At 43.1% G+C, this 13,825-nt stretch overlaps 1 protein-coding gene across 1 annotated transcript in view; it reads left to right on the top strand.

Moving 5' to 3' along the window:
* The first annotated feature begins 335 nt into the window (after nt 1–335).
* The window catches only part of Slc1a3 (solute carrier family 1 member 3), a 77,211-nt gene continuing 63,721 nt past the window's right edge, over nt 336–13,825 (top strand). The window contains exons 1-2 of the mRNA XM_048429027.3: nt 336–495; nt 2,017–2,292. Of these exons, the coding sequence (XP_048284984.1) occupies nt 2,112–2,292 (181 nt within the window). The 5' untranslated portion in view covers nt 336–495; nt 2,017–2,111. The remainder of the gene's footprint in view (nt 496–2,016; nt 2,293–13,825) is intronic.

Raw genomic sequence — 13,825 nt, 5'->3', positions numbered from 1 at the left:
GACGTCTCCCGAAGGGGAGGAAACCTGAAATAAAGTGAGGTAATTAAATACGGCCCTGGAGAAGTCTTCCTAACGTTCTAATCGGGACTTCCACTGTCCAAGTGTGTGTGCGCTTTAGTTTTCGATTCTTCCAGGTTCTGATTTTGCATTTCTAGTAGAAGTGAACTGACAGAGCGTGAAAGAGTTCTAAGGAGCAAAACAAAGCGAGCGAGCGAGCACGCTTCTGGTGTGCCAAGATTAATCAATATTCCGGAGAGCTCGGGCTCCCCCTCCTCCCCCTGCTGTTTTCATTTCCCCACTCCCCCTTTCCCCAGCCCAGGCTCCGCCCCTTTTCTTAAGTTGCCTGATAGTAAGTGGCGGTTTCCGAGCACATGCATGTTGTCAGGGCTAGCCTGCCCCGCCGCTCGCTCGCTCAGCTGTTACTCGGAGCTACCTGCTGGGAAATTCACCTTGACACTGCCTGGGTGTCTTCCACCCGTCGCAGAATCGGAAAAGGTAAGCGCAGCCTCCTATGTTCTGCGGGACTCAATTTCGGGTCCCATTTTTCTGTTCGCCGAGCGGCGGAGTAAAGCTAGCCATGTTGGTAGGTAAGGTCCTGTTAGGACTGAGTGCCGCCAGCGTGTGCTAATTAGCCGAGCCTAGTCCGCTCTTGATCTGAAATTCAGTCGTTCAAAGTGGACTCGGGGTAAAGTAGGTCCGAGATCTAGAAATGAAATCAAGATCGAGCTGGTGTGTTTTAAGGGGAACTGACGGGTTAAGGACATCAGAACTCATAGTTTAAAAAAAAAAAATCTGGACTCTCCTCTCTCCATTTCTTCCCCACTCTCTAAGCTTTTAATCTAGTGTAAAGTCTTAAACACATTGCAGGCCATACTATCAATGACCTCAACCTGCAATTTTATTTAAAAGTCAAACTGTTAAGCCTTTTTTTGCACCCTTGGATTTACCGAAAGCCTGCGAGCGCCTGGGTTGCAGCTGCCTCCCCCACAGGCGCACACGCTGGCTCTGGCTTTGCCAGATACACACGTCCACAGGCAAAACTGATCATCGCCAAAGACTAGGGATTAAGAATCTTGCACAGCATCGGGAGGAAGCAAGGAAAATGGTTTAGCCGTTTGTATTTGAATAACCTAAGAGCACTTTAAAGAAACCAGAAACCGCACGCTGTAATGTTTGGAATGAAAACTGGATTCTCTCATCTGCTGCAGAAATTCTAAATTTCAAAATATGGAGACAGCAGTGATGGTCTCCTCGGAAGACTCGTGTGACTTGTGGGTTTGCCATAAACACAGATGCGGCATTATGCTCTTATTTCTAATAATATGAAAATAGATTATGATTTCTGATAATATATATGTGTATATATATATATATGTATGTATGTATGTTTAGGGCAGTGTACTTATTTCATGGAAAAAGTTACCCTGTAAAAGCCTCAAAAGCATTTCTACTGTCCCCTGGGCACTTGTGTTCCTTTCATGACCGTATTTACAAGTTAATGTGTTCATATTTCTTTCTTAGTGAAATTAATAAGTAAAACCAAAGAGTCACTATGGATGTCAGTGACCACACGTCAATATCTCAAACATCTCAATTCTTCCTATTGACATAGTTATGTCTTCACCCACATACAAGACGGGAGTTATCAAGTGGAATTTTCTGTGTTCGGTTCAACTGGGCATTTATTGAGTGCGTGGATTGTGCAACACGCTTGGCTGGGCTCTGAGGAACACAGTGGAAATGTGGGTGCTTGGTCACATCCAACTCTGAAGAACCCCTTACTCATCGAGGGGAAAGAGCAAACTGGAAATCGGAATACAACTTTTTGTTCATCTATTCTAATTGTATGTCCATCTTGTACCTATAGTCTAATAAAATAAACACAGTCTAGCCTGATAGTGTAGCTCTAGCCTTCAATTTCTAGTTCCATTTACCCAGTGCCCATTTCAGCACGAGCCAACATTGATTTCTCAGCCTAGCAGGCTGTAACTCTTGTCTCCTTCTGTTCCGTTCTAGTTGTGTCCTCTAACACCGAAGAGGAGATTTCACTTTCTGGGGACAATTTCAGGACACTGCAGTACAAGGTCACGGTATTCCTAGAAAGATAAAACATGACCAAAAGCAATGGAGAAGAGCCCAGGACCGGGGGCAGGATGGAGAGATTCCAGCAAGGAGTCCGCAAACGCACACTTTTGGCCAAGAAGAAAGTGCAGAACATCACGAAGGAGGATGTGAAAAGTTACCTGTTCAGGAATGCTTTTGTGTTGCTCACTGTCACGGCCGTCATTGTGGGTGAGTCCTCCGACCAAAACCAAAATTACAAAAGCCTGTATCCTGTTTCTGCGGGACCTCTGACTGCCCGGGGGTATTATCAGATAGACTGATTTTAGGTATTCAAATCCATAGTTCAGGATCTCCTCTGCATTTGAAGAGGTTTCCTGCCCTCCTTTCCCCCCCACAAGAAAAAAAAACAGCAGTTGGTTGAGAGTCATATATGCTAATCAGAAAGAATTGTTGATAAGCGTTAAGTTCATCCATTGATTGTGTAAATAAGATAAATAAACGCTTTCCCAAGTCATGTGAGGATAAAAGCATGATTATTCAATCATTAGGCACAAGTAGTTAAATACTAACAAAAACAAACCTAAGCAAGATAGACGTGGTCAAAGAAATATAATTCTCATACAATGTCATTTTTTATACAATTTATACAATTAGTGTACCCAAGACAAATTGTGAACCTCAGGTAGTAATTATATCCTAGCTAGTGCCGACCTGAGGCTGAGTATCAGTGCTTAAAATTGGAAGTCAGGTCTGCCCTGTATTTGCATGCTCTCGTTCAGTGACTTGGGAAGGTAAATTGGGAAAGTGTTAACACAGGTCTCATTCATTCATTGCCTCATGGAGCCTGCCATAGCTGGCTACATCATTTTTTAAATATTTCAGTCCCTTACTAATTTAGCATTGGTTGACAGCAATCTGTATTAATAAAACTTCGGTTTACTTGGTTTAAAGCTATTTGAAGTTCTCGTTTATTGCTTATAGACAGCACAGTTCTTACCTTAAAATACAGACGAAAATAATAACTATCTGAAATTTTTAACGAAACCAGTTTAGGCATCCTTAGGCTGGAAACATAAACCAATTACTAAGTCCTCAAATAAATTTCTACCAATTTGCCACCAAAAGGCATTCATGTAAAATTTTAATTGCTGCTTGGTAATCGGCCAAGAAATCCTTAAATTTTAAAGAATGAATGACTTCATAAAAGTTAAGAAACTTGTATAACATATGGATATAACCTTGTCAAGAGAGTTGACTTTATGAGTGACAAAGAGAAATACTGCCGGCGAGAAAAGTTTGTCATAAACTTTAGATTTTGCCCATTTTAGCACCTTTGGCTCTTTTCAGTGATTGCTAATTAGTGAGTTTCCGGTTCATTATAGAAATACTCCAGGTGGCATGAGCTGGTTGAGCCAGAGAAATAATGGCTTTCCTCAGTAGGTTCCCGGCTCTGATTCCGGTCCAGGAAGAAGAGTTTTAACACGCACTGTGCCCTGGTCCTGGGAGTCAAGGCAAACTGCAATGTTCTTGCCTCTCTCAGTTTATGCTCTGAATCACAGTTGTTGTCAAGCCAAGAGACAGCCTAATACCCAGAGTGTTTACAGGAACTAGTCCGGCTACCTTCTGGCACGGTTCCATGTGCTCTCTCGGCTCTCGCTTGTGATGGCAGGTATGATACTACAGACATTCCTGGTTTAAGGATGCAAACTTGTCAGAGACCAGGCAGTTGTCCAAAGTCACGACACTAGAGAAGAGAAATGAAGTCAGCCTAGTGCCAGACACCGTCCTCAGGAGTAAAGACCCATCTTACCTTTGCTCTGCTGGCTAGGACTTGTATGAGAAATGCTGAGGGAAATGTCACGTGAAGTGGAGGCCCATGAGGTGATACTGTTGCTAATGCTAATGCAGCATTAGCACTCTACCATTCGATTGGTTCAGTTGAACTCAAGGGGAAAATGATCATTCTACAGTTAAGACTCACCCATCACACCCATTTCATAGATAATCACTTGCGTTGCATGCTGTAATATGGATGAAGCTCGGTGTGTTTGGAAAAAAGACAAAATGAGCTATTCAAAATGGCGTTCTCAACAACCAGAGTTCAGTCAGTGTGACGAAAACATTTCCATTAAAGAACAGAGGAATGGAAAGGAGTAGAGCGTGAGCATGGAAGTCGAAATAATAGAGAAGGAAGTTGCTAAACACAGAGAAATAGCCTCGCTCCTAACAAGAAAATGCCAGGAATTAAGGGTCTATTCTCTCTAGGGCTCTCGCTTCCTAGCCCAGTGGGGCCTTTCCTCAGCTTTGTGAGAACTGCAGTCCGACTTGGCGGAGCTGGAGTAGATGAGTTGGCTGGATGCCCTCATGGTTGGCTTTACTAGTGGAAACTGAGGGGTTAGAAGCAGTAAGGAGGCACTAACAAAGAAACACAAAAAGAGCTCATTGATAGTCAGAGGGACCACCAAGTTCACACCAAAGGTCCTGAATAGCAAACAGACAACTTATAAGCAAACAGAATTAGGAAAAAAGGAAGAAGCCGTTGGTTATTTTTTTGGTAGGTCTTCCTCGAGGGGCCCAGTTGAAACAAGGCCTCCACTTGTCATGGGAGCCCATGTCTATATTAACCTTAAGTAAGACAATGGGGAAGGAATATGTCTGGACATCAGTTCTTGTGGGGGAAGGAGTCAAGACAGATGCTAGCAAGTGAAAAGGAAGAAGTCATTTCCCCAACATCTGACTGAGAATCATGGGGTTTAGTTTCCAAATTCTTAGGCCTTGTCAGCTTCCAGGAATAGATGTTTAAAAGTTTATCAATTTTGTTTTATCTTTTTTTTCTAATAAGTTGAATATGCATTTAATCTGAAATTGAAAACTAGACAAAAATATTGTGTACTATGGATAGAGTCGTGTGAATCCATGACTTCGGGATAAAGCAGAGAGTTGTAGATACTTTATCATCATGTCCCCTGCAAGTATGAGCATGTGCAGTTGGGTGCCATTTCTAGGCAGGGGCAAGGTGTGAACCTGTTGTGCCATGACAGAGCCTCATAAAACCGGAGGAAATTGGCAGTGGGGAAGAAGACAGCAGCAAGCGCTGAGTCCCTTTGAAAGGGTTTGTGTGGAAAGCCTTAGACAGCATGTATTTTCCTGGGCCACTGCAGACGTTTGTTTGACAGTAAAGAACACACTAAAAAGGGTGGCTGTTTCCCTTCTAGAAAGCACTTTGTCCTTCCCAACTGCGGTTAATTATGTTAGAGCGACCTCGTATCTTTCTAGAAGAAAGGGAAAGTTCTTTGTCTTACGGAAGACACCGAATGTTACCATGTCAAGGGAATGGGCTTTCACAATAAAATAACCATGAGATCAACTCATTGCTGGTCTTGCTGTGGACATGCACACACACACAAAGTAAGCTGGCATCAGCACAGCCTTTACCTGAGTTTGAAAGAAAAGAAAATATATTGACTACATTTTTATAAGTCGTTTCCTTCCATTCTCTAACTTCTTTTGGCAATAAACTTAAGTAGACAAAAATTCAGTGTAATCCAATAACATCTCAAAACAATGGCCATTGTGGGTGCCTCTTGGGACAGGTGCCTTTTGGAATGGGTGTCTGGAGAGTTAGATGAAAGGTATATTACTTTTCTCTGACTAAGTGTATAGTTTGAATTTTGTATCTCTCTCTCTCTCTCTCTCTCTCTCTCACACACACACACACATATATATATATGCTATAGAAATACATATACTACCGACTACTGCCGTCTCTCTATTAAAACAATAAATTAAATTACTTATATAAAAATGCAATGCTATTCACCAATTTAACAGTCACTGAAGGTTGCATATTTGGTCCTGTGCCTTGCAGTGGGTTTCCCAGATCTTGGGTAGTTTTCGGAGAGAGATGGATGAAAAGCAAGATGAAAAACAAATACACAAGAGCCAAAGGCTGCAATACAGAAGTTTGTACTCTGAACCTTTAAAACAAGAGAGCATGCACATTTTGTTACAGTAGACGGCCTCTTTGTCTGCTGGCACCCTGGAGGCTCCGTTTTTCTCATCACACCGCCCTTGGGAACCCTAAAGGTACCATATTAGTAGTAACAGAGTTTGAGCTTTTGATAAGAAATGTATCTGGATTTCTACAGTAGTTGTTTAGTCTATACCGGTGTGATCCTAAACAAAGCATGCTGGTTGCCACACCTTCTTCTGGATTAATTTTGCTTAAACGTCACACCGGGGAGGGAAGCACCTTTACCCTCTTGTTTTATAGATGAAGAAACTAAAGCACAGATACTCTGAGGATTCTAGGCAGACAGTGACACGCACCTGTGGTCACAGCATTGGGGATGCTGGAGCCAAAGGATCATTGAATCCAATAATCGGAGAGCCCATCACATTCGTGTGCATACACGTACATTCTCTCTCTCTCTCTCTCTCTCTCTCTCTCTCTGTCCCCACTCTGGCTCCAGCTTCATCCTGGTACTCACACTGTTTTGTATGTCTGTGTGCTGGCCCCAGCTCTCAGGGATGGTTCTTCCTTGTTCTGGTGTCGGTTAGCTTAAGACCTGCGCTAAATTCTCCTCCGTGTGAGAAATGAGAAAGAGAAGCTGAGATCTCTAGAAAGGTCGTTCATGAGACTTGATGACTAATGAAAGAGGATGGTGGTGGCCTGGATGGTGGTGGCATTATTCCTCTATGACCAAGTGATAGAATACAAGGGTTAGAAAACAAGAGAAAGGTCCAAGAATCAGAGTGTGTTGCAATAACAAATTGGGCTCCCATTGAGTTGAAGGCTGGGACTAGGTCGTGGAAGGGGTTCACTTTTGGAGGACATTCCTATCACGTTGTGGAGGATAGAGATGGCTTTGGATGACAAACTAGTAATGAGTAGTGAGTGCATCGGGCCATCATCCCGCATAAGCGTGGTCCTTCGTGCCGGAAAAGCAGTCACCTTGCAGAAAGGCTGCTATGTATTCTGCTCCTCAGACACCTGCACTGTTCAAGTTGGCTGTGTGAGCCAAATAGATGAAGCCACATGAATACATTATGATTTACTACCAGCTAGAAGACTGGGGAAACTGCTGGTGAGACCACACTGGTGACCTGCTTGGAGTCATGGAATGGGCACAGCTTGATACTCGTGCTGATGTCACTCTGCTTCTTGAAGCCCCTGACAGTAGGCATCTCCACACAGGTCGAACAAGAATCCAAAGAATAGTAATCAGGTTTTAGGCTCCATGGTTTCTTCAACACTTCTGGAGAAAGCTGGGCGGGATGATAACCCTGGCAAGCCCTCCCTTGGAATTACCAGAGACACCTACGCTACCGTTTATCAGGGGCTGTTGAGGCTGAGGACTGGGGGGAAGGAAGCCATGGATTTACTATAGTCCTTGCTCTAGAGAAGTAACACAGAGATTGGGAGAAAGGACTGTGTCTGCACACACACACACACACACACACACACACACACACACTCAGAAGCAGAACTACAGAAAGATTATTGGGGTTAACAAGGTAGCGATCTGGCACGCGTGCCAAATGCACCCAGAACCTGTCGCTGTCTCCCACATTCTCCCAAAGCACTCTAGGACACCAGTTTTGCACTGATGGTCCTATGCAGAATAATGGCGGTCAGAGCTCTGACTTCTGGTGTCACACAACCTAGGTCTGTAGCCCAGTTTCTGGACCTGAGCCTCCATTTCTTCACATATCCAAACTCTCTGCCTAGTTCTATATCCGAGTTCAGCCTCGTGGAAGCCATGAAACTGTAGATAATTTTGCTATATGCTTGACCTAAGTGAATCCATAGGAAACACAAAACTTGTGTTCTGCTTGCTTGATGCCATGGCAGGGATCCATTTTATCCACTGGTCTGGTGCTTCTTGTGGGCTAGCAAAGCCAGACCCTAGGATTTAGGAGAACGAACATGGGGATGAGAAGAGACACTTAACCTGGTTTAGGCTGAAGGGATATGGTTCAGATTTCCTGGCTGGAGAAGAGAGACCAGAGAGCAGAAAGAGACTTGATATATGTAAAGGGCTTTGAGAGGCAGAAATGAAAGCCAGTGAGTGACACAGTCGTGATCTGAACCTTCCCACCATGCCTCTTGAGCAGATCCCAGAGAATTCCTGTGTAGCCATTATCAGAGCACAGATTACCCAATGGCGGGAGTACCTGACTGGAGGTGACTCTCAGGAGAGCCGATCATTGCTGGGTTTTTAATTGAGCGGCGTTTTTAATAAATGTGTCATACACAAGAGTTTTATTCATGTCATCTGAGGCCTGCGGGAGGACGAGCTCACACACTCCCCGCTCTTTCTTTTCTCCAGTATTTTCGTCTCTACTGCTCATCAGAGTTGGGGCTGGCAGGAGGAGCAGAGCTGGCCAGAGAAATGTTGCTGCTTCCCAAGAGAGTTGGTCAGGTTATTTTGAAGTGGAGGACGAAGACTTGATGTTCTTAGATTATCTCGGGGTTTTACTCTGCTATGTTTTTCTTGTTGTTAATTCAGATATAGAGAAAACGGAGCAAGCAATTTCTAATTTTCCTTCTGAGTGGGGGTGATCCGATTGTTCAGGACAATTACCTACAATAATAATGCCCTCCATTTTCAGCTGGTTACAATTTGTAAAGGGCGATTCTCTGTAGTAGTGTAAGCCACAGACAGCCCACCCACCATCTGGTTCCTTTCGGCAGATCTCTAGGAGACAGCTGAGAAGCCCTGAGAACCTTGAGGCCCTGGTTACAATCTGTGCTCTCCACACACATGCCTGATGATTGAATACCAAATCTCTTGGCCTCTTTTCTCCTCAACACTTAAATCTGAACCAACGCCTGCTTCCAACACTTATGTTACAATATTTGAAGCATGCTTTACCTTTCTCTAAATTATTAGGATGTATGGAAAAGTACTTATTTTCATGCCAGCATTGACCATGGCAGAACCCTTTTCCGAGACCTGATGATCTATTCCCTTGAGCTGGTTTTTCCAATGAAACAAGCCTTATCTCCTCTTGACTCCTGGATGGCCATCATGTGTCTGGCCACATGTCCAGCAATAGATGCTTCCTATCCAGGGTGTAAGGATGTAGGGGAAGCATATTGCAAAAGCCACTAGTGCTCATCCATCAGGGATCAGCGACGGAACACAGGGAGTCTTTGTTTGGGGACTCATGTAAACAAGATTGTAAAGAGGTCACGTTGTGTAGGGGAGGCAACCAGAGTTTAAACACCATCTTTTCCAAGTTGTGCATTCCAGGTGTGAGAGCACACTGTATTTATAGGGCTCAGGGATGCTATCATCCTTCAGGTATTCCTGGCAACGGCAATGCTGTATTATTGCCAGGAGATGAGGAAACGCACGAAGCATTTCAGGGCACCAAGTTTAGCCATTACACTCATTAAGTATAAGAACTATGAGTTTTACACCTAGGTTTAGGGCTATCAAAATTGTCCAGAACTTGTTTTCTAGGCCAGGAGTAGTCATATGTCTATGACCAATCAAAAGGCATGCTCTTCAAACTGAATAGCACAAGTCAAGGAAGTATATGGAGTCACTGAGGGGATTTATGCAGCAAAACTGCCTTCCTGTCCTATATGTAAACCATTTCAGACCAGAAAGCCACATATGGTAAAAACTGAATTTAGTTCTTGCAGTTCTGAAAAAGTTAAATATCCTAAAGAACTATTCGCGTACTAAGGAATAAAAGAGAGATACTGAAGTTGTGAAATAAACAATAAAAGGAGGATAAGAGCACCAAATAGGGAGGCTTAGATGAGAAAGAAAAACCAGAGATAGGTAGGGCAGAGAGGGGAAGGCACTCCCGTTTTCCATTGTTTCCCATATCAAAGACCCAAAAGGAAAATTAGAAGCAGCAGACTGAGGGAGAAGCACAATAAAGTTTTGAATTTCAAGGCTGAGTTCTTGTCTCCAGAGAAGCCATTACTTTCTTTCGCTCCCCAAGAGACTTCTTGGGTTCTCTGTCTAAGGCCTCCAGGACAGGGAGGGTCCAACTAAGGACAGGGCTTTGTTAGCGAGAGAACCTTGCAAGAGGAGATGCAATTACCCCTAATGAGGGTAGAGATGGGTAGCTCTCACCCTTCTCGCTCCAAAAGGGTGGCCTATGTTGTTTACATTTTGCATCCCTTAAACCCACCATTACGGCAAGAACAAACTTCAGGGATCCTGGGTTTGACAAGCTTGCTGGTGTTCCCAGCTTATTGATGAATGTGAACAGAAAAGCATCAAGACTGTCTGTTTGGAGACAGCCTGCAACCAGCACTGCCTTTGTTCTTGTTCATGAACGTGAAACTAAGGCATCAAGACAGAACATGAGTCTTTGAAGAGAGGCCTGTGGTCAAAGTTGCCATTTTTGTTTTGGTTTGTTTGTTTGTTTGTTTGTTTTTCTATTGTTGATTCGTCTTTGCTTTCTTAGATTTTCCTTTTAAGTTGAAGGAAAATGAGACAATACCAGAAAACTATGACTACCTTATTCAGTAAAGCTCCTACTGTCTTGTCAGTTCCACCCTATAGTGCTTTTCACAAGTCCGTGGGTGGTGGTAGAGCGCTCACCTTTGCTGGCTGAGGTATTGTCATGGAAGCAGGTGTGTGCGGTGCCTCTATGAGCAGGGCTAAGTGATTGAAGTAGCGCATGAGCCAACAGCAGCTAAGCTCAGAGTTGTTCTAGATTCAGTTCCTGATCTCTAGAAAAACAGAACTTGTTGGTCAGAGTGGCCCACTAACCAAGCATGAGCTAGAGGCTTCTCTCTGCTGTTCAAAGTAAGGAAAGTCTTCACTGGGAATCTAAAGCAGAACTCAGGAGAAACCAACTCAGGATGAAAGAGCGGCTTCTTAGGAGAAATAAAGAGGTAATGTAGAAACAAATTCAATAAGGGTTTTGATTTTTGGTTTTTTCATTGTTTGTTTTGTTTTTCTGTTTTGAGCCAAGGTTTCTCTGTGCAACAGTCCTAGCTGTACTGAAACTAGCTCTTGTAGACCAGGCTGGCCTTGAACTCACAGAGATCTGCCTGCCTCTGCCTCCCAGATGCTGAGATTAAAGGCGTGCGCCACCACTGCCTGACTTCACTAACTGTTTTTAAAGTTGAGAGTCTTTGTAGTTTAGCCATTTCTCATATGTCTTTAGAGTAATTTAGTAAATATAAAAATAAGGATATACCTAATCTTTTTTATAATTCTGAGGTGTTTTTTTTTCCTCTTATACAAACAATAGCATGGTATAAAATTTTGCTTTCTGCCTTTCCATTTTCCGCTGTATCTTGGATGTTATTTCTTACTGACACATAGAAGTTCCTTATTTTCTCTGAGCTACAGCTAATGTACCATAATTTCTTTAAGCACCTCTAGTTGATGGGACACTTGGATTGTTTTAACCTTTATATATCATTGTAAAAGCAATGGATAATATTGTATTGGATAATTATTGTATTATTATTTCATGGTGGTGAAATAGATCTGTGGACTGTATCCTTAGAAATAAACTTGCTGAGTCTGAAGGAGTTCTGATTAGTCTGTTGTTGCATGAGGAAGGAACGGCCCCTTGTTTGTCCCAGCCGCCTGGCTAGTTTACACCCGAAATAACCACACAGAAGCCATATTCATTAAAACACTGCTTGGCCCATTAGCTCTAATTTCTTATTGGCTAATTCTTACATCTTAATTTAATCCATTTCTATTCATCTGTGTATCACAACGTGACTGTGGCTTACCGGCAAGACTTTAACTAGTGTCCGTCTCAGGCAGGAGATTCATGGTGTCTCTCACTCTGCTCTTCTTCCCAGAATTCAGTTCTGTCTTCTCTGCCTACCTAAGTTCTGCCCTATCAGGCCCAAAGAAGTTTCTTTATTCATTTAACCAATGAAAGCAACACATGAGCAGAAGAACCTCCTACACCAGTCTGTATAATTTCTGTCCCATAAAGTTTATAGCAGTATGCTTCTTTGAACTGCAGGTTTGTTTTTATTTTGTTTTTAAGTTTCTTGCTGCTATCAAGAAAGATTTAAGAAAGGGTGAGCTTTAGATATGGGCCAGATGGCCAGACAAATTAAGGAAACTATAGAAACCTGTATAAAGACAATTTGGGTGCTACGATTAAACAAATTTAGGTATTCTCTTTCCTTTAAAACCTTGGGTTTACCTCAAACGAATTGCCCAAAACTTTTGTTTGTATGAGCCATCCAACTTCTAAAGCACTTTCTTATCCCAAACCACCTACAACCCTCACATCAAACCAAAATGCTTGAACCAAGACTTTAGTTTTTAATCTCTCTGCCTCAAATCTCTCCTTCAGTTTAGTAGAAGTTCAGTCGGTGACTTGTGTACCAACAAGGGCTTGAGAAGAGGTAGCTGGGATTCAGATGCTAAACAAACAAGAGCCTGGTTCTTAGAGGGGGCATCGGGCACGTGAACAAACTCCTAGAATCCTTGGGCCAGTCACCTGAGGATCTAGTATCAGAGAGTCTCAGTGGATGTCAGAGAAGAAGATAAAATCCAGAAATAGGAGTATGCTATAATTTCTGTTTTGCACAGAGACGTGTACACGAGTGGGTGAGGGCTCCGAAGGGAGAGAAGTGGGCAGAAAAGCTTCACTGACTATACGAGCCTAAGGCATGGATGCAAAAGGTTCAATGGGGAGCTGGACATTTTGCCTGTATCTCATTTTGAGCTTCCTTTCACTCATAATATCTTCTTCAAGGAAGGAAATCAACGGACTCTGATGATGCTGGTCGTGTTTTTTAGAGAAAAAATTAAGTTTTTGGTCTTTTAAGACAAGGCATGTAGAACACCCTTATAATTATTTGTGAATTAATTCTTTATTTCACACTGGATTTATTTGGGGGTGGGGCAGGGGTGATGATGGGACTTGAACCCAGAGTAGGCATATACTTCCATTCACAGACAGCTGCACCCCTAACGTTCTCACATAGTGACGTTAGTATGCTTTGAGGAAGAGATTTCCTGATTTTCCTCAGAACTGAAAGGTATTGTGACTTCTCTCGTTATGCCTAGATATGTGAAGTCCCCCCAAAACAACAAGGAGGCCAAGTCTCATATGTGAAAGCAAAGCCTTTATTTTATGCAAGTTGGCAAACTCTGTCTCTCTGCATGCCCATCATATTGAAATAGTCAGAGAGCCCTGAGCTCAGTTAGAGTTGGGTTTTTATAGTAATAAAGGTGGGGGTGAGGGGTTTCTAAGATTCAGGACTCCTGATTGGCTGACATTTGTCTAGGTGTATCCTGGTGAGTGTGTGCTGGCAGGCGATCCTATCTATAACGGTTGGATTGGAACGTTAGGCATTTCCTTTGGATAGGCTGTTCTTGGGTGGTGCTCAGGTAATCTCAGTTTGTGGTCCTTCCTGCAACCAGGTATTGCTTCAGGGTAAACTACTGAGACTCAGGCCTCCATTAAACTTATCGATGGTCGAGTCCTACTCTGGCAGGTGATAATGTTTGGAAGTAAAGAACTTCCTTTGGGTGGTCTGTTTCTATTTAGCTTATGATGGTTGGCTCCTACATTTCCTCCTTCCCAAGCACTAATCTTGGGTCCTGCTTGCCCATGGTTTTAAGGAGATATTATTGGGACCTAAGAACAACTTAAGTTAACAAATCTATTTATTGACAACTCTGGCCTATTTTCCTGGTATATCAACAAGCACTATAGGTAATTATCTTGTCCCCCATGCCAGGGAGTTCCCTCTTGTCTCAGCCTTTCAACCTATATTGGGCAGGGAGCATGGGACATG

Source organism: Myodes glareolus, chromosome 15 (assembly GCF_982192425.1).
Source record: "Myodes glareolus chromosome 15, mMyoGla1.1, whole genome shotgun sequence".
Lineage (NCBI taxonomy): Eukaryota > Metazoa > Chordata > Mammalia > Rodentia > Cricetidae > Myodes > Myodes glareolus.
Note: the sequence above shows the minus strand (reverse complement) of the source record. Positions and strands in the feature narration are given on the sequence as shown.